At 34.8% G+C, this 21,142-nt stretch overlaps 1 protein-coding gene across 5 annotated transcripts in view; it reads left to right on the top strand.

Annotated features, from left to right (window-relative positions):
- The window catches only part of SPAG9 (sperm associated antigen 9), a 152,316-nt gene that overhangs the window by 30,483 nt on the left and 100,691 nt on the right, over positions 1 to 21,142 (top strand). For all 5 annotated transcript variants that reach the window (XM_010842846.1, XM_010842843.1, XM_010842845.1 and 2 more), the window contains exon 2: positions 678 to 798. In XM_010842846.1, the coding sequence (XP_010841148.1) occupies positions 678 to 798 (121 nt within the window). The remainder of the gene's footprint in view (positions 1 to 677; positions 799 to 21,142) is intronic.

Raw genomic sequence — 21,142 nt, 5'->3', positions numbered from 1 at the left:
TCCCGGCAATCTTGATTCCAGTTTGTTTTTCTTCCAGTACAGCTTTTCTCATGATGTACTCTGCATATAAGTTAAATAAACAGGGTGACAATATACAGCCTTGACGAACTCCTTTTCCTATTTGGAACCAGTCTGTTCTTGTTCCATGTCCAGTTCTAACTGTTGCTTCCTGACTTGCATACAAATTTCTCAAGAGGCAGATCAGGTGGTCTGGTATTCTCATCTCTTTAAGAATTTTCCACAGTTTATTGTGATACCCACAGTTAAAGGCTTTGGCATAGTCAATAAAGCAGAAATAGATGTTTTTCTGGAACTCTCTTGCTTTTTCCATGATCCAGCGGATGTTGGCAATTTGATCTCTGGTTCCTCTGCCTTTTCTAAAACCAGCTTGAACATCAGGAAGTTAAACCTTAATTAAAAAAATATTTGGGGGGGCCATGCTGTGAGGCATGTAGGATCTTAGTTCCCCTGACCAGGGATCAAGCCCATGCTCCCTTAGTAGATGTACAGAATCTCAACCACTGCACTGTCAGGAAAGTCCCCTAGACCTTTACATGAGACCGTTTTGAGTAGTTAATGCCTAATTGTGATTCTTGATACCAAGAAACACGGGAGTTTATAATGTTAATAAGTTTCATTTATCTAATGAAAATAATGTATTTTTTCTTCTTTATTAGAAATTCATTGAATTTGAAGACTCTCAAGAACAAGAAAAAAAAGATTTACAGACCAGAGTGGAATCTTTAGAATCTCAAACAAGACAACTTGAACTCAAGGCCAAAAACTATGCTGACCAGAGTAAGTAAAATATGTTAAAAGAGTGGAATGACTCATCCTGACATTTGACTAGGATTCCAAATATATGCTTGGAATTGTCACCCCAGACTCAAGAGAGAGATCTGAGATCTAGTTTTAGTATTTTTTGTTCACATTTTCATGTTGTACCCATGTCTGCAGGAATGACCCAAGTCAGATACCTATAGGACTCTCTTCTTCACTTTACCTCTCGGGTTTTGTTTGTAGTTTACATTGAATAGTAGTTAACATTATACTGTATCCATTATACAGGATTCTGGAGTGTGTACATGTGGATCATTTCTTCAAATTTTAATCAGCAACACAAAGTTCCATTGGTTTCTGTATTGCTTTGAAATTTAAAAATTAAAAGAAACTCTAGCTTTGGAGTATGTATAAAAAATTACTGAATTCTCTTTCATTCCTCTCTAATGGAAAACTGAGGGCATTTAGGGCTACAGAATGTCATTTTTCAAAATCATTTTATTTTTAATATAATTTCATATATTCTTGATTCAAAAATAATGATTGTTTGTAATTCTATAGACAAGTTCCCCCTTTTGGCTAATGAAAGTGGACCTAATTAAGTCAAAATTCAAAAAAGAAACATCATGGCATATTTTCATGTTTAATTCAGGCAGGTTGCTCTCCAGTTTTTTCTCCCAGAATTGTAGACTTTTAGAATTCTAGGGAACAAGAGATGCCCAGCGTTACTCTCCCCACATCACCCTTTATGGTCACATAGCGACACTGCTGTAAAAGCACTGGCATTTATGAAGAATAACTTTCATCAGGCTTAGAATGTGTGTAATAACTGCTGCTTTTAGGACTCTGGAAGAGTTCAGTAGAGCTAAACTTAGAATCATTGGGATTTTGCGTTTTAAGCATTTTAGAATTCAAGGAGAACTCACATGGCTATTAAGCAGACGTCATAGAAGGGAGCCAATGGGTATTTGGTAATGGAAGACAACCAAAATGAGACAGAGTGAGTGATGTGTCATGTTTTTTAGGCTTGTAGATACCTTGAGTGCTGTACTGTTCCTTTGTTAACTAACTTGATTGTGTTTTCATATCAGAGACATATTTTAGAACAAAACACTAAAGCTACAGTTGTGACAGAACAACCCTCTCACTCTTTTACCTGTACATTTTCCTCTTCACTTCTGAGGAGTATCAAGTTTTGTGTACGAAAATTTTCTTTTGACTTTGAAAGGAACACCCTATCTAGAATCTTTTGATGCATTAAATAAGCTGCTTCTGTGATAGGAAATTATTAAAGGAAGAATTACCTTATACTTGATAACAGTAGCTTTTACACTTGATCTTAGCCAAAAGGCCAAGAAGCAATAATAACAGTAGCTTTGAAAATTAATATTTTATCCAGTCTAGTGAGTCATACCTACCTTTTTTGGAATTGTCATATTCTTTGGTATCCATTCCCTCATTTCTCTCTCAAAAGTACTGTACTGGTTACCATGGTTACCATGCGATGGACATGAACTTGGGCAATGGACATGAACTTGGGAGATGGTGAGGGACAGGGAGGCCTGTTGTGCTGCAGTCCATGGGGTCACAAAGAGTCAGACACAATTGGGTGACTGAACACAATTGGGTGATTTTTAAAAATACAGTGTCACTTAAAAATAATTGACAATTCTTTATGAAAGGGATGAGTAAATTATTCACCAAATATTGGATGTGGTCTTGAGCTAAATTTGATAGGAAGATTTTATTTTTGTTATTAATATAATATTCTAAGAATTTCTCCCCCTGGATATCTGTCATCCTCTGCTTTTTTCCTACTTTTCCAATTTGAAATAAATCTTGTCTAAATAACAGTTAAAGAACTTAAAACTGTGGTTAATCAAAATTGACCATTCAAGTGCAAAACTAATAATCTCTTGGTCCATGAGTTAAGGCTATCATGAGCCTCCTTTTATGAATGCTTTGGGACTTGCTCCCTTCTCCTTTGATACTTCAGAATCTTTTCCATCTACTTGTTTTCCTCTCTCTCATATTTTTCTCTGAGTGAGTATGATATGAAATCTAAGAATATCTAAAATTTTTCTTCTCTTTATTTTACCACATTTTAAACATCTGAAAAAAATTGTAGGTAGGAAAACATAGTTTGACCTTTTTCATTTTACTGCTTTAGTTTTTGCTTCCCCAGGTCTCCAATATGAATCAAAGCCCCTTTGTTTTTTAACAAAGTTGTTGGTAAGAGGTAATTTTAAAGTATCTTCAGTGCTTCATCTTACAGGAAAACTGGGACTGGGAAAATGTTTTGTAAAAAGATGGAAGCATGTATAAATGGATGATGTCAGAGTATATAAATTCCTTTTTGTATAATAGGATACATAATATCTTGACTTTAATCTTAATTCTATTTTATATTTTAAGACTGGGTAGTGATTTTTATTAGAGTCAATGTAACCCAACATCTTTTTTTTAAATGTGTTTTTTAGTGTTCTGAACATGTATATTTAAGCATTTAAGGCCAAAGAAATTACTGATGATGATACCTATAGAGAGGAAGGATGGATCAGTTTTTTCTGTACTATTTTTTGAGTCCATATGATAACAATATCATCTAGTTTCCATGCTTGGTTTTATAAATATGTTAGAGTCTTTAACTTTAAAAGACTGTCAGTTTTGATTGATGTGTTTGAGGGCACATACCCCTTGTAAAAAGCAGTCTCAGTGAAAGTCCAAGTTCTGCTTTCAGACTACTACTTGTATTAAAGGGGGAAATTTTTGTGTAGTTACTTGCTATTTGAGAAGCAAGAAAAAGTCAAGAAATAGGAACTGAATTAAAGGACATACTTGACAACTTTTAATACTATGGAATCTATCAGGTTTTTGTGGTGTGATTTTTAAATTTTTGATGATACAAAAATTTTGTTATAATTTTATGGTCATGTTTGATTTTGGAGATTTCTGGTTGCTCTCTTATAAAAAATTTGAACTACCTAAGAAATATTCTGGCTTTTCAAACATGAATAAGGCATTTTTCAAAAGGACACATATTGTTTTATTTGAGAATAATATTAACACCTCTTGGTAGTTAACATCTTGTGAGCCTTAAGGAAGAATTTGAAATACATATGGAGTGGTATAAGGAAGTTGTGGATTGAGGCCTTTTTGGTGCTTTTCAGCTATGAAAGGTGTCTGCAGTCAACCTTACCATTGATAGTGGTAGCAATGAATTCTTCATCAGAAAACACTTTTTGTATTATTTCTGTTATATACTGATTATTTCTATTTTTATTAAACCAAGTACTGTCTTGATTAAGTCAAGTAAGTACAGACAGTTTAGTAAGTTAAAAAATATTAAACTACTACTGTCTGCCTAGCATTTAGCCCCTAGGTATGTTTTGGCACAGAACAGCATGATATGGTCATTGCAGTAAAGGAAATCATAATTTTGTGGGGGAAAAAGGTTATGTGTATGACCATCTCACCTTTCCATATGTATCATGCTTTTATATCACTACATAGTGTGTACATAATTTTTTATCTTTAACATTATCATAGGTATTTTCCTTATTGTATAATCTTTAATCATTATTTTTAAAAATTTATTTTAAATGAAACGAATATTTTTAATGGCAAAAGGTACAATTCACAAAGAAGATAGACATCATAAACCATTAGACACCTTAACAAGAAAGATACATAAAGCAAAAATCAGAAAAAATAATTATAGTGAGACATATTAACATTTGAGAATATTTTATCAAATGCAGAAAAAATAAGAATAGAGCATATTGAATGATGTTAATAATTTAAATATAATAGATTTATATTTAATTAATATCATATCCTACACAAATATATTTAAAATTTTGTATCTCATACATTATTAGACATCCATAGGACACTTAGAAAAACTGACAGAAAGATAAAACTAGTAAATTTCAAAAAGTAGAATTCTTTTGTGTATTTGTGTGTGATTCAGTTATATATATACACATGTTATTTTTGAAATTATTTTCCATTATAGGTTATTACAAAATCTTGACTATAATTCCCAGTGCTATATAGTAAACCTTTGTTGCTTGTTGTGTATCTATTTTTTTTTAATTAGAAAGCTAGCATTCTATTCATACTAAGTCAAACAAGTGGAATCAAAATGTCATAAATTTTTTAGTTAGGCAAAAATTTGTAAGTTTTCTAATATATATATGTATTATGCATATTTTTTAAGATATATGTATACAAAAGCTTTTCTACTACACTAAAGGCTTGAGAAAGAAAATAGATGGAGAAATTGGAAAACAAACTAAATGAAATTGGAACACTGAATATGAAATAGAAAAAGTGAAACAAACTAGATAAAAATAAAAGATCCTCATATAGTCCAGTTGTTTTTAAATATGGCTGCTCATTAGAAACATCTGGAGCTCTGGAGGACAAAAGCAATAACTGGGCATTTGTATTTTTCAAAAAGTTCCAAGATAATTCTGATATATATCTGGACTTTAAAAAGTGCTTACAGGGAGAAGGAAATGGCAACCCACTCTAGTACTCTTGCCTGGAAAATCCCATGGACAGAGGAGCCTGGTAGGCTACAGTCCATAGGGTCGCAAAGAGTCAGGCACGACTGATCAATTTGTCAATGTCAATGTCAAAAGCTAGGAGGGATGGTGAATATACTTTAAAAATAATCTTGAGACCCACAAATTTTGCTCTTGTCTGACTAGAGAAGGGCCAAATCCGGTAAGACTGAGCTCTCTGCTCATTGTTATATCAAGAACTCTAGCATAGTTATCTCCTGTGTAGATGTAACTGTTCATTGAATTAATGGAATTGAATAAAATCTTTCAATCAAAATAAAAATAATTACAGGTTTTTCTATTAAATGGCAGTTTTGGGATATAGAATTCTAATTCTGTTGACCAGTCATGATACAGTGGTATTAAGTGAATAATAGTTACATAATCACAATAGTAAAAGATGTTTATCAATTTTCATAATCAATAACCAGATAAAAAATGAAAGATAATTGCAATTGCAAGTCAAAATGGGAACATGATTAACCTAACAATAAAAAATAATTACATACAATTTGGGGGGGGGTTCAAGCAGAGTGATGTGGGAAGTGGAAGTGTGTACATGAACATGTTTTCATCTGTTCAGCCAGTCTATGTCTTTTGATTGGTGCATTTAATCCATTTACATTTAAGGTAATTATTGATATGTATGATCCTATTACCATTTTCTTAATTGTTCTGGGTTTATTTTCTGTAGGTAGGACTTTTCCTTCTCTTGTTTTCTGCCTAGAGAAGTTCCTTTAGCATTTATTGTAAAGCTGGTTTGGTGGTGCTGAATTCTGTTAACTTTTGCTTGTCTGGAAAGCTTTTGATTTCTCTCCATCAAATCTGAAGGAGAGTCTTGCTGGGTAGAGTATGCTTGGTTGTAGGTTCTTTCCTTTCATCACTTTAAATAAGTCATGCCATTCCCTTCTGGCCTGATAGGAGTTCCCTTGTAATTTGTCATTTTTCCCTTGTTGCTTTTAATATTTTATCTTTATATTTAATTATTGTTAGTTTGATTACTATGTGTCTCAGTGTGTTCCTTCTTGGGTTTATCCTTTCTGGGACTTCCTGGATTTGGTTGATTATTTCTTTTTCCATGTTAGGGAAGTTTTCAGCTATTATCTCTTCAAATGTTTTCTCGGGTCCTTTCTCTCTCTTTTCTCCTTCTGGGACCCCTATAATGTGAATGTTCATGCATTTAATGTTTAATAATTATTTTTTAAATGTGTGCTCACACCCCTCATCCCTCAATAGAAGCTATACCATCTATTGACAATTATTGTTTTCCCTGAGGAACTTTGCTTTCTCCTTTTCTCTGAGAATTATTTAATGGCTACTTTGGTTTTTTACCTTGGCTACTCAGAAATTCAGAATAAACTTTTGAAGTACAGCCATAACAACTGGTTTGGCCCATATTACTTGAATGGTGTGTTTAAATTGTTTTTTCCTTGGTCCAAATTTTATACATATATAGTGAATTGTTAAGATACCTAAAATCTTTCTGGAAAGAAGGAATACATGAATTGTAAAAAGTAAATATAGGTGAATTAAAAAAAATAAAAAAATTTCTATTGGTTGGCTGGACATTTCTTCCTAGTGTAGCAACTCATATTATAATGAATATTTTTGTCACACCTGGATTGCCCTCTTTGGTAATTTTCTTAGGATATAGTTGGGCTTCCCTGGTGGCTCAGAAGTAGGTCAAAGAACATGAGCAAAGTTACAGAAGTGGGTCAGAGAATATGAACATTTAGTGGGTTTTGGTATTTAGTAGTATTTGGCCATTTTTAATGTGTACAGAATTGGAGAAGTAAGAATTAGTAGCAAACTCCATTTAATTTTTTATAACTCATGAATTTGAATCTTTATTTACAACATATTAGCCCCCAGAGTTGTTACAGAGCTGTTTATTATTTATTTGATTTTTTCCTTGGGAAAATTTTGTTGCCCTCAAGTTTAAAAGAGATGCTTTTTTCTTGAATTGTGTAGAAAATGGCAAGATTTAGTGATTTTAAGCAACTTTGATTCTACCCTTTCTTCCTTTGAATGAAAATCCACTTTTTAAAATTAAAAGGAAAAATGCTTTTGACACCTGAAAACATTTTATGGTAGAGTTTTATACTCTGACCTTTCTATACTTCTGTCTACCGTATTTGCTTTTCAAGTTTGGCATTGATTTTAGTCTAATGAAATACCTTCAAGTCTTTACCTGAAAGAGTTACTGGAAAGAGAGCTCTTCTTATTGATCATAAGAATTAGCACATCATTAGATGGAACATAGTGGGAAGGCAATAAAATCATTAACATATTTTTAATTTTAAAGGAATAAATGGCTTAAAACATACTTCACATTTGAGAATTATTATTTAAAAGTAAGGGCTATCTGTTAATGATATGGTTGATAAAGTAGAATTTTCACAACACAGAAGAAAAACAATCTTTTTCAGTTAACAGGTATAATTTCACACCAAAGTTAATAGTTGCTATGCTAAGTCACTTCAGTCGTGTCTGACTCTGTGCGACCCCATAGACAGCAGCCCACCAGGGTCCCCCGTCCCTGGGATTCTCCAGGCAAGAACAGTGGAGTGGGCTGCCATTGCCTTCTCCAATGCAGGAAAGTAAAAAGTGAAAGTGAAGTCGCTCAGTCATGTCCGACTCCTAGCGACCCCGTGGACTGCAGCCTACCAGGCTCCTCCATCCATGGGATTTGCCAGGCAAGAGTACTGGAGTTGGGTGCCATTGCCTTCTCCGAAGTTAATAGTTGAGAGGACCTAAATATTTTTTGTCACTATTTCTTAAGTTATTAAAAAAACCAAAAATAGCTTCAGGCCAATACAGAGCTTTATCAGCATTTTTACTGTACTTTGCAATTGGCAAAGAATGTTAATACTTTCAGAATTTCAATAATACTCTAATAAGTTACTTCTGTTTTAATTTTATCTTGTCAGTAGGCAATCCCTTTCTACATTATTTTTAGAGTGATGTAAAGAGATATGATGATTTATATTTTTGTTGAAAGCGTATTTGTTAAGGTAGCTTTAAAGTTTCAGATTTATATTTCCTGATTTTAAAAAATTACAAAAATAAAATTTACTATATAGAAAGTTTTTTATAGTTCATTTAACTTGAATCTAGTTCTTTGCAATACTAAGAATATCTGTATATTTAATAGGCCTTATATAAGGATTTTTTTTAAAGAGTACATGAGAGGGAAGCAATTTGGCACAGGATATGCAAGATAGTATTTATGCAAATACTAACATTTTATTGCTTCTGCTTCATTAGGTAATACCTATGTGGCCTTCAGATCTGTTTTATGTTTTTTTAATCTGTATTTGGAGTGTTTGATTTCTGTAGACGTGTTGTTGATTGAGAAGGTTGAAGTTCATAATTAATACCTAGAATAAAGTTTCATGGAAAATTAATTTTATGAGTAAGAGCTAAAGAATTGATGGTGATTTAGCTTAGAGAACAGAATAAGCATGAATGGTTTGGTTCTTCTTTACTAAAGAAATGAGTAAGGAAGATACCAAGTTGTTTTTCTGTAAATTTGGAAGATTTAATCAGAGAAAATGAATTTGCTGTTTTTGGTTGATCCTGAGGAAGTAGTTCTTGGTCATGAAGATGATACATAGGAATATGTGCTGAGGGAAAACATGGATTCTCCCTACAAAGAGACTTTAGGTGGTATATAATATCGGTTTGAAAAATCTTTTGTTGAAGGTTAGGGACATGGTGAAGGACTTAATTGGCAGAGCAGAGGTTTTAATTGCTGTTTTGATGTGGTTGTGTCTGATTTGTTTGCTCTCAAGTGAGCATTTGATTCTTGCTTACCTGGTGAGACGTTTAATGCTAAATTGTTCAAGGAAAGCTTCTGAAAGACCAATGTCCGTCTTCTGAGGCCAAGTAACAGTTGGATTATCTGCCTTCCTTGAATAGTAAGAATTAATGATTCCTTTTGAGAAGGCAAATAATGAGTTGGATATGGAGTTCTAGCAGGTCTGTTTCTCTTTCTTCCCCCCATAGGCCTATCAGCAGTCTGATGGGGCAGAAGACAACAGATGGAAAAGGTGTTCCAAACTTGGCAAAGGCCATCAATCTAAGGAGGTAAGCTCTGATTTTGAGCAGGTAGAGCAGGTGGCTCTTCCTGTCTTAATCATATCCTCTTGCTCTTTGGAAAGATGAATGGAAAGAAAGAGCAATTAAAACGAGGCTAAAGTATCTTCATTAGCTATTCTGAGGGAAACATTTTGAATTAGTCTTTTGATTCTTCTCTTATTTTTCCCCCCTTTTTGTTTTTTAATTTTTTTGATGCCTTGATTTATTTTTATCTCCCATTGAATATTAACAGCTTAAAAATTGGCAGATTAGTTATATGTTGTTTTGGGATAGGAAGGATGAACAGAATCTTGTTTATTTCAAGTTAATCTCAGCTTGTGGCTAGATTGAGTAAAATGATATGATTTTAGGATTTTTTCTGAGATTATTTTGAAGTTTGGATTCACATGAGAACTATTAGACAAGAAACAATCTTTTCTTGTTTAAGATTGTTCTTCATATCTTCAGATATGATACAACAGTATAGGTATAGGTTAGCTTTATGATACTTGAGATTTTAGGGGTTGTCTACCATCTTTGCCCAGATGGGCCTTTCTTTCCCACTTTCCCATCCCTTCTACTTTTCTTTTCATTTCCTTACTGATTACTTAATGGCATTCAGGACTGTGAAGATATGGCTCTTCCCAACATTTAAATGTACTTTTCATTTAAATACTATACCATCTCATGTGACTTAGGCCTTGAGAAAACCAAGTCCATTGACTATGCTGTGGTGTTGATCTAAGTAGTATGTTGAGAAAAGAGTGAAAGATTCTTAATTTGTATATGATCTTGATGGTTAACTCATATATCTAAAAATATAATATTGATTTTCACAGTCATAGTACAGATAAACAAAACATGAAATACAGAAAGCCGTAGATAGTTTCTGTCAAGATACTTGCTGGAAATGTTAGGTTGGAGAAAATAATGGCCAAAATAATATTCAGAAAATCATCCAGAATAACAAAGATATAAACTATTCTTTAGCACCATGGGGTGACACACCTTTGATAATTTAGAATGCCTTTTAAGAGATTTTTAATGCATGTTTGTGAGCTAATGTATGATTTAAGGCAACTCTAGTTAGTTGCTGTAGCAAATAAGCCACAAAAGACATATATAATGACTCAGATGTTATATGTTATTTTTTGTTCATGTGAAATTTATTTGCTGTGCCATATTACCCAAACCAGGGGTTAAACTCAGGCCATGGTACTGGAAGTGTTGAGTCCTGACTCTTGGACTGCCAAGGAATTCTTTCTCATGTGAAATTTAAATTGATTGTTTCTAATACATGGGGGGCTCCTTTGGAGACACAGACCCTTTCCGATTTTGCTCCAAGTTTGTCATACCTCCATTGAGTTGGAGGAAGAGGGAAAGAGCATGGAGGATTGTATGTGGAAGGTTTTTATTGGACCAGGCCTAGGAGTAGCACACATAGCTTTTGCTTCTACTGGCTGTGTAACTCAATTAGAAGCTCACTTACAGAGGCTGAAATATGTAGTCCAGCCTTGTATCCCACGGAAAAAGAGAAACTGCATTGGGTAATAATATCTGGATAATCTTTCCTTTAGCCTAAAAGCCTTAGTAGATGGTACATGATTTTGCTCAAGTATTGAGGCAAGGGAGGGGATGTACCTAAAGCTAAGCAACCATCTGCCTGCCTATTCTTTCTACTGTGAGTAAGTAATCTGAGGAAGAGAAGGTGAGCAAACTTTAATGAAAATAGAGCATTTATGATTTGTACTCTCATCTGATTTTTTAATAACTTCAGAGTTACTTTGATTTAATTTTTGTTATCACTTTAAAACTTTGTAGGATATTCATTCATTCAACAAACACTAAGTGTTGAGATTTTCTTTTTTGTTCACTAACTTCTCCTTTTTTAAAAAATAAATTACTATTAAACTGAGATATAATTTTTTGATACCTATGGTAAAGGATAAACTTTGAATGACACTCCTTGCCCCTTTAAAAAAATGTAATTTGTGTAGCATAAAATCCACTGTTTTAGAGTATAGAATTCAGTGGTTTTAGTATAATCATAAATTGTACAACCATCATCATATCTAATTCCCCAGAATATTTTCATCATTCTGAAAGGAACACCATACCTGATAGTACTCATTACTTCTGGCTTTCCCCTAGCCTCTAGTAATGTACTGTGGTATGTATGGTACTGTGATCTCTATGAAGTTGCCTGTTCTGTACATTTCATGTAAATGAAATCATATATGGTCTTTTATGAGTTTCTTTCACTTAGCATAAAATTCATCTACGTTGTAGTGTTATTGTTATTTAATTCCTTTTTAAGGGTGAATAATATTCCATATGGATATAATACATTTTATGACTACCCTCCTACCTTTAATTGTCTGTTTGTCATGCTAAACAGACAGTTGGTTCTCAGTCTCAGAACTAGAAGCAATCAAAAGTCTTCCTTGGCTGTCTGAAGTTCTACCTAGCTTTGTATGGTTGAAAGAAGATACTCCTTGAGATTCTCATTGGCATCCTGACTTGTTTAGTTACTAGTTCATAAATGGGGAAGTAGATATCTTATTATTTGCACTGTCTTTGAATCATATTCTTTTGAATATGGTTGTCTAAGGTAGCAGGTAATAAATTAGTGTTCTTGTTTTGACATACATCTGGTTGTAACTACACAAAAGAAAAAACCCATTTAATTTTAATAGGCTAGAGAAACAATTTAAGTGCCTCAAATAAGTAGACTCTTAAGTAGTTGTACTGGAGTGGAGAGGAGGATGATACTTAATGCTAGAGAAACTGATTACCATTTCATTAATTTTATTTATTTTGAAGTATAATTGACTTAAAATATTACATTAGTTACAACATAATGATTTGATAATTTTTATATATCACAAAAATCTCTTCCGTCTGGCAAGCAGTAGTTTGTTCTCTGAGTCTATATATTTTGTTATATTTCTTTTTTTAATCTCACAAATAAGTGAGATCATCAGATACTTGTCTTTGTCTATTTCACTTAGGGTAATATTCTCTCAGGTTCATGCATGTTATTTGAAAGGGCAAGATTTCATTTTTTCTATGGCTGGACAATATTCCACTGTGTGTGTCTGTGTGTGTGTATGAAATCACATCTTTTTTAAAAAAAAGTTTTATTTATGGCTGTGCTGTGTCTTTATTGCTGTGTGGGCTTTTTTCTAATTGTGGAGTGTAGAGGCTGTTCTCTAGTTATGGTGCACAGGTTCCTTTCTGTGGTGACTTCTCTTGTGGAGCACGGGCCCTAGGGTGTGTGAGCTTCAGTAGTTGCAGCACATAGGCTCAGTACTTAGAGCTCCTGAGCACAGGCTCTGGAGCACAGGTCGGTAGTTGTGGTGCATGGGCCTAGTTGTTCTTTCTGGACCAAGAATCGAATCTGTGTCTCTTGCACTGGCAGGCAGATTCTTTATGACTGAGCCCCAGGGAAGCCTCCATATCTTCTTTATCTATTAATCTGTCAGTGGACACTTAGGTTGCTTCTGTATCTTATCTATTGTATGTAAGATTGCTATGGTACATATAGGTTTTTGAATTAGTGTTTTTATTTTCTTTGGATAAATACCAAGAAGTGAATTCCTGGATCGTATGGTGGTTCTATTTTTTATTTTTTAAGGAATCTCCATACTGTTTTCTATAGTGTCTGTAGCAATTTAACATTCCCACCAATAGTGCACAAGTGTTCTCTTTTCTCCACATTCTTTCCAATACTTGTTATTTCTTGTCTTTTTGATAATAGTCATTCTCACAGGTATGAGATGATGTCTCATTGTAGGTTTGACTTGCATTTCTGTGATAATTGGTGATGATAAGCATCTTTTCATATGCTTGCTGGCCATCAGTATGTCTTCTTTGGAAAAATGTTCAGGTCTTTTGCTCATTTTTTAATCAGATTGTTTATTTTTTTTAATAGTTGTGTTATGTTTTGGATATTAACCCCTATCCAACATATCATTTGCAAATATCTTCTTCCATCTAGTAGCTTACCTTTTTGTTTTGTTGATGGCTTCGTTTGCTCTACATAAGGTTTTTAGTTGGATATATCCCTACTCATTTATTTGTGCTTTTATTGCCTTTACCTGAACAGATAGATCAAAAAAAAAAAAAATTACTAAGACCAATGTCAAAGTGCATACTGCCTATGTTTTCTTCTAGGAGTTTTGTGGGTTCAGGTTTTACATTTTAGTCTTTAGTCCATTTTGAGTTTATTTTTGTATATGAGGTAAGAAGGTCCAGTTTCATTCTTTTACCTGTAGCTGTCCAGTTTTCCCAGTGTTATTTATTGAAGAGACTGTCTTTCTCCCAGTGTATATTCTTGCCTCCTTTATCATAGGGTAATTAACCATATAAGTATTGATGCATTTCTTATTCTGTTCCATTGATATATGTGTTTGTTTTTGTGTCAGTACCATACTGTTTTCATTACTGTAGCTTTGCTTTATAGTTTGAAATCAGGGACCATTTTACCTTCGTGTTGTTCTTTGTCAAGATTGCTTTGGTTCTTTGAGATTTTCTGTGGTTCCATAAAAACTTTAGGATTATTTGTCCTAGACTGCTCAACAGGTAAAGAATCTGCCTGCAGTGCAGGAGATACAGGAAACTTGGGTTCAATTCCTGGGTTGGGAAGATCTCCTGGAGAGTAGGAAATGGCAACTCAAATAAGTATTCTTGCCTGGAAAATCCCATGGGCAGAGGAGCCTGGCAGGCTACAGTCCATGGGGTCACAAAGAGTCGGACATGACTGACCATGCGTGCATGTGAAAAACACTATGGGTATTTTGATAGAGATTGAATTGAATTTGTAGATGCTTTGGATGGTGTGGAATTTTAACCATACTAATTCTTCTAGCCCATGATAGTGTTTAGAGTACCAGTCTTTCATTTCCTTGGTTATATTTATCCCTAGATATTTTATTCTTTTTGGTAGGATTGTTTCCTGAATTTCTCCTTCTAATAGTTCACTGTTAGTGTATAGAAATGCAACAAATTCCTGTATATTAATTTTGTGTCATGCAGCTTTACTGAATTCATTTATTCTCATAGTTTTGTGGTAGAGTCTTTCTTCTATGTATAGTATTGTGCCATCTGCAAATAGCTATAGTTTTACTTCTTTTCCAGTTTGAATGCCTTTTATTTCTTGTTGTGGCCAGGACTTCCAGTACTATGTTGAATAAAAATGGTGAAAGAAGGGACTGACTTCCTGGCAGTCCAGTGTTTAAGACTCTGCTTCCACTGCAAGGGGCACAGGTTTGATTCCTGATCAGGAAACTAGGACCCTGCATGTTGCACAGCACAGCACACCACCCCCCACCCCCCCGGCCAAAAAAAAATGGTGAGAATGGGTGTTCTTGTCTTGTTCCTGATCTCAGAGGAAAAGCTTTAGGTTTTTACTGTTGAGTATGATGTAAGCAAGGAGATCCAACCAGTCTATTTTAAGGAAATCAGTCCTGAATATTCATTGGAAGGACTGAAGCTGATACTCTAATACTTTGGCCTCCTGATGTGAAGAACTGACTCATTGGAAAAGACCCTGATGCTAGGAAAGATTGAAGGTGGGAGAAGAAGGGGACGAGAGAGGATGAGATGGTTGGATGGCATCACCGACTGAATGGACATGAGTTTGAGTAAGCTCCGGGCGTTGGTGATGGGCAGGGAAGCCTGGTGTGCTGCAGTCCATGGGGTCACAGAGTCGCACATGACTGAGCAACTGAACTGAACTGATGATGTTAGCTGTGACTTTGTCATATGTGGCCATTGTTTAGTTGAGGTACATTTCTTCTGTACCCATTTTGTTGAGAGGTTTTCTTTTTATCGTAACTGGATGAATTTTGTCAAGCTTTTCCTGCATCTTTTGAATTATGTGATCATGTGTTTTTATTCTTGATTTTTGTTAACGTGGTCTGTTGAATGATATACTGCATTCACGCGTATTGAACCATCCTTGTATCCCTGGGAAAAATCCCACTTGAGCATTGTGCACGATTCTTTTGTTGTAGAATTTTGTTCGCTAATATTTTGTTGGGGATTTTTGCTTCTATTGTTCATCAGGGATATTGGCCTGTAATTTTAATATTTTGTATGTGGTGTCTTTGTCTTGTTTTGGTATTAGAGTAACCCTGGCCTCATGGGTTTAGACACATTCCTTTCTCTTTAATTTTTTATAGTAGTTTGAGAAGGATAGGTGTTAACTCTTCTTTAAATGTTTGGTAAAATTCCCCCTGGTTGTCTTCTGCTTCTGACCTTTTGTTTGTTGGAAATTTTTTCTTTTTTTATTTATTACTGATTCAATTTCTCTACTAGTATCTGTTCAGATTTCCTAATTTTTCCGGATTTAGTCTTGGAAGGTTGTATGTTTCTAGGAATGTATCTGTTTCTTATAAATTGCCTAATTTGTTGGTGTATAATTGTTTGTAGCAGTCACTTAGGACTGTTTGCCTTTCTGTGAAATCTGTTGTAACTTCTCTTTCATTTCTGATTTTATTTGGACCCTCTTTTTTTTCTTGAGTTCAACTAAAGATTTATTAAGTTTATATTTTTTTCCTGTTTTGTTAAGACTCTATTTCACTTATTGCCACTCTAATCTTGATTATTTCTTTCTTTCTGTTAACATTGGGTTTTGTTATTCTTTTCCTAGTTCCTTCAGGTGTAAGGTTAGATGGTTTATCTGAGATTTTTCTTGTTTCTTGAATTTCCCTCGTGGAACTGCTTTTGATGTGTTCCATAGATTTTGGAACATTGTTTCCATTTTCATTTGTTGCAAGGCATTTTTTGACTTCCTGTTTGATTTCTTCCTTTGCCCCATTGCTTGCTTAGTAGTATGTTTACTTTCTATATGTCTGTTTTTTGTGTTTTCTTCATGTGGTTGATTTCAAGTCTTATAATGTTGTGGTCTGAAAAGGTGCTTGATATGATTTCAGTATTCTTAAATTTATTGAGACTTATTTTGTGGCCTAGCATGTGATCTGTTTTGGAGGATGTTTCAGGTGCATTTGAAATGGATCATAACTCCTCCCCAGAGAGGACTGCACAGTGTTTGCAGCTTTTGGATGGAATTCTTAAAAAGCATGGTTACAGATGAGAGACAAAATCAGGATACAATAGTGAATGTATCAGACTAATTGGCTGATATAAAAATACAGTCAATTTACATTTTTAGGTGATTATGTTCTACTCTTCCCTTGGATCTTTTTTCTGCCTTAAGAAATAAAATCAGTTGTGTTAAATAGTGTAACAGGTAAAATAGATTTGTACAAAAAGCTGAGTGAGAGGTTTGTTTAAGTGTACTTGTGATTTATTTTGTATTGAAAACAGTGAAAATATGAAAATCATCTGTCAGCCTAAAAGTCTGTAATGTACAGCAGTACTAACTGAAAATATCTTTGTATTTTAAGAAAATTAACTTTTGTGCTTAGGTGAGATGATGAGTATTTAAGGCTTATAATTTTAATATTGTAGACTTATGAAAATAATAGGAATATACTGTGGTGCATCCATATAGTGGAATATTATTCAGTGCTGAAAAGCAGTGATATACTAAGCCATGAAAACACATGGAGGAACCACTAATCGATATTACAGAGTAAAAAAAGCCAATCTGAAAAGGCTCTATACTTTAAAATGTTTGATGGATGAAATGGATGGTGGGAGGGAGGAAGGCAGAGATGAATAGAGGATTTTTAAGGCAGTGAAACTACTCTGTATGAAACTTTAATAATGCTGGATGTGCATGTGTGCACGCCGGTTGCTTAGTCATGTCTGACTCTTTGTGACCCCATGGACTGCAGCCCACCAGGTTCCTTTGTCCATGGGATTTTACAGAGAAGAATACTGAAGTGGGTTGCCATTTCCTCCTCCAGGGGATCTTCCCAACCCAGGGATCAAACCTGCATCTCTTATGTCTCCTGCATTGGCAGGTGGATTCTTTACCACTGAGCCACCTGGGAAGCCCCATAATGGTGGATACATGTCATTATGTATTTGTCAAAATTTGTAGAATATTCAGTACCAAGACTTAATCCTAAGGTAAACTTTGGGTTTTTGGTAAACTTTGGTTTGGGTAATTATGGTGTGTCAGGTACTTTCATTGATTGTCATATATGTACCACACTGGTGTGGGATGTAGATAGTAGAGGAAGCTCTGGGTGTATGGGGGTAGGGATATGTGGAAAACTGTACTTTTCCTTTGGTTTTGCTGTGAGCCTAAAACTGCTCTAAAAAATAGAATCTACTAAAAAAAATAAAGAGTAAGAGGCAAGTCCCTGATAGCTCAGTTGGTAAAGAATCTGCCTGAAATGCAGGAGACTCCGGTTCAATTCCTGGGTTGGGAAGATCTGCTGAAGAAGGGATAGGCTACCCACTTCAGTATTCTTGGGCTTCCCTTGTGGCTCAGCTGGAAAAGAATCTGCCTGCAGTGCAGACCTGGGTTCAATCCCTGAGTTGGGAATATCCCCTGGAGAAGGGAAAGGCTACCCATGCCAGTATTTTGGCCTGGAGAATTCCATGGACTGCACAGTCCATGGGGTTTCAAAGAGTTGGACATGACTGAGCGACTTTCACCTCACTTCAAGAGGCAAGTCACATGTAACTGTGTGTAGTTTGCATATACTAAATGCCTTGTTTTATGTCATATAGGGTTGCTAAAAAATAATACATATATAGACAATTTCTATGAGATGAGTAAATATAATGTGAAAAGGTTGATAAGAGAATGGGTTGATAGTTTATGAAATTTATTTTTGAGTCAAAAGTAAGAATATGATGCTAAATGAAAATAAGTGAAATGTAAGTTTAATGACTTAAAAAGCCATGAGTGGAAGGTTAAGTAATTATCAATAGAAACAATCCAAAATGCTTTAATGGGACAGAGTGATTAATAGGAATTTAAGAAATTTTTGTAAATAAGCCTCAGCCATTTTGAATAATGATCATGCTTATTTAGCTAAGTATAGGAAATACCTGGCAATTAGTGGTATTTTGGGGCTTTATGTTTCCATTTCCACATTCTTGCTGTTAAGTAGTACATTACAACAAAAGCTACCCAAACCAGTATCAGTTAGCAAGCTGCTATAAACAGGACTTGTTTCTATAAGCCACAAGCCCAGCTCTCTGTCCCAGGTCACTTGATAAACATCTTGTATGAAAGCTCCTCTCCATGATTCTCTTAATGATGTTTAGTTCTTGTATTATTAATCTGCTAGGGCTGCCATAGCAAAATCCCACAGACTAGGTGGCTTAAATTGCAGAATTTTTGTACAGTTAAAAAAATTTTTTTTTTTCTTCCTTTCTTTGTCTTGACTGTGTCAGGTCTTAGTTGTGGCACACAAGATCTCAGTCTTCACTGTGGCATGTGAGATAGTTAGTTGGGGCATGCAGGATGTTTAGTTGAGGCACAAGAACTCTTAGTTGCAGCATGCGGGTTCCAGTACTCTGACCAGGGATCAAACCTGGGCCCCCTGTGTTGGAAGCACAAAGTCTTAGCCACTGGACCACTAAGGAAGTCCCCTCTGACAGTTCTAGAGGCTGGAAAGTGCTGACAGTTTTGGTTTCTTCTGAGACCGCTGTCTCTTGCTCATAGATGGTCACCATCTCTGTGTGTGACCTTTTCTCTGTGCGTGTGTAGGGAGAAAGAGCTCTGTTACCTCTTCCTCTTCTTAAGAAAGGACATCAGTCCAGTGCAATTAGGACCCCATCTTTATGATTTCATTTAACCTTAATTACCTTTTTATTTTATTTTTATTTGTTTGTCCGCACTGTGTGGCTTGCAGGATCTTAGTTCTACCAGGAATTAAACCCAAGCCCCAGCAGTGAAAGTGCTGAGTCCTAGCCACTGAACCACCAGCGAATTCTCCTTAATTGCCTTTTTAAATTCTGTCTACAAGCATAGTTACATTGATTAGGGGTTCAGCATATGAATTTGGGCAGGACACAATCAGTCTGTAACAGTTGGGTCAGGAGACAGTAATTCTCCTTGGAAGCAAAAAGTGGTGTAGCTTGAAATATCTGATGCTGAAGGGTCTTGCGGGCCATAATACAGGCTCCCTCCCTCTTCTTTATTTTCTTTTGTTCTGTCACAGGAAGTTGTTGAAGGGTTTTGAGCAGTCACTGTCTGACTCCGGGCTACAAATTTAAGAATGCAGAGGAGCAAAGACTAGAGCAGAGACATTAGTCAGAAGATAGCAGTAATAATCCAGGCATGAGACGATGTCTTAAATCAAGGTGGGGGTAATAGAAATGGTAAAAAGTTGTCAGATTCACGATTTGTTCTAAAGGCAAAATGGACAGAATTTGCTGATGGAATGTAATGTGGGAAAAGAGAAGAGCAAAAGTATAGCTGCAAGATTTTTGCCTAAGAAAATTATGGGAGAGCAGCTTTGGGAGAGAAAAATCAGTACATTTTGACTTTGTAGACATCATACTATACATAATTTTTTGTTTCAGATATAGCAATAATATTCAACATCCTTCTTTTAAGTTCTAGGCACTATTCCACATCAGTGCTCATGGATAATGATGCATTCATTTTAACAGTGGCTTCCCAGGTGTTGCTAGTGTAAAAAATCTGCTTGCCAGTGCAGGAGACACAAGAGAAGAGGGTTTGATCCGTGGGTCGAGGGAAGATTCACTGGAGTAGGAAGTGGCAACCCACTCCAATATTCTTTCCTGGAAAATTCCGTGAACAGAAGAGCCAGTGCTTATGAATAATACTGCATTCATTTTAACAGTACCTTTAACTGTTGTAGTAAAAACACATATGCCAGAATACTGCAGTGATAAGGGAACAGTCTGCATGATTTCAGTACCTTTGGACTGTGAAACTTTTGCACCTTGTTTTATGTCCCTGCATATGTTCCAGTGTCTCCTGCTTTATAGTCTTTGGGAACTTGAATAGAATTTGTGTCCCGCTTTTGTTTGAGAATTGTATACATTTTAATTATGTTGAATTGGTCCATAGTGCTTTTCAGGTCTACTATATCCTTCTACTTTTCTGTCTATTCATTCTATTAATTTTTGAGGGTTTGATATTGAAGATCCAATTTAAAATCTTTATTTATTTACTTAAAAAATAATTCTAATATATGATATAACTATGTGTAATTTTGTTCTGTAATTTTTAAGTCTCCTGTAAATGTGTTATACTTTCATAATTTAAAAAATAGAAAAGAAAGAGAAAAAGCACATGTGCCAGGTTCTGTTCTATGCCCTTTTCAAATATTAGCTCTTCCTTAATCCTGATAACCAACTCTGATATATTATTATTATTCCTCAACTATAAATAAGGAATAGAGGTCCAGGGAGGTTAATATACCTGATATAACATAACTTGGAATATAGTTCCAGTGTAGCTAACTAATGTAGCTTAGTTACTACATTGTAGTCTATCATATACTATCATAATTTACTTTGCCATCCAATTAATGACATTTGGGAAGGGAATTCCAAATTAATTAGGTAATCTAAGCTTTTTACTTGGAGCTTCAATGTCAAACTCTCAAAAATTAATAGAATGAATAGACAGAAAAGTAGAAGGATATAGTAGACCTGAAAAGCACTATGGACAAAAGCACATAAAATATTCATTTTAATATCTTTGGGCATCAAGTGTATTTCCATAGGATAAATAAGAGTAGTAACAGTGGGTCAGATTATACACGTTGCTTATTTTAATACCTATCACCAACATGATGTTCAAA

Source organism: Bison bison, unplaced genomic scaffold, assembly GCF_000754665.1.
Source record: "Bison bison bison isolate TAMUID 2011002044 unplaced genomic scaffold, Bison_UMD1.0 scf7180017864180, whole genome shotgun sequence".
NCBI classification, from domain to species: Eukaryota; Metazoa; Chordata; class Mammalia; order Artiodactyla; family Bovidae; genus Bison; species Bison bison.
This window is presented reverse-complemented; position numbering and strand designations above follow the sequence as displayed.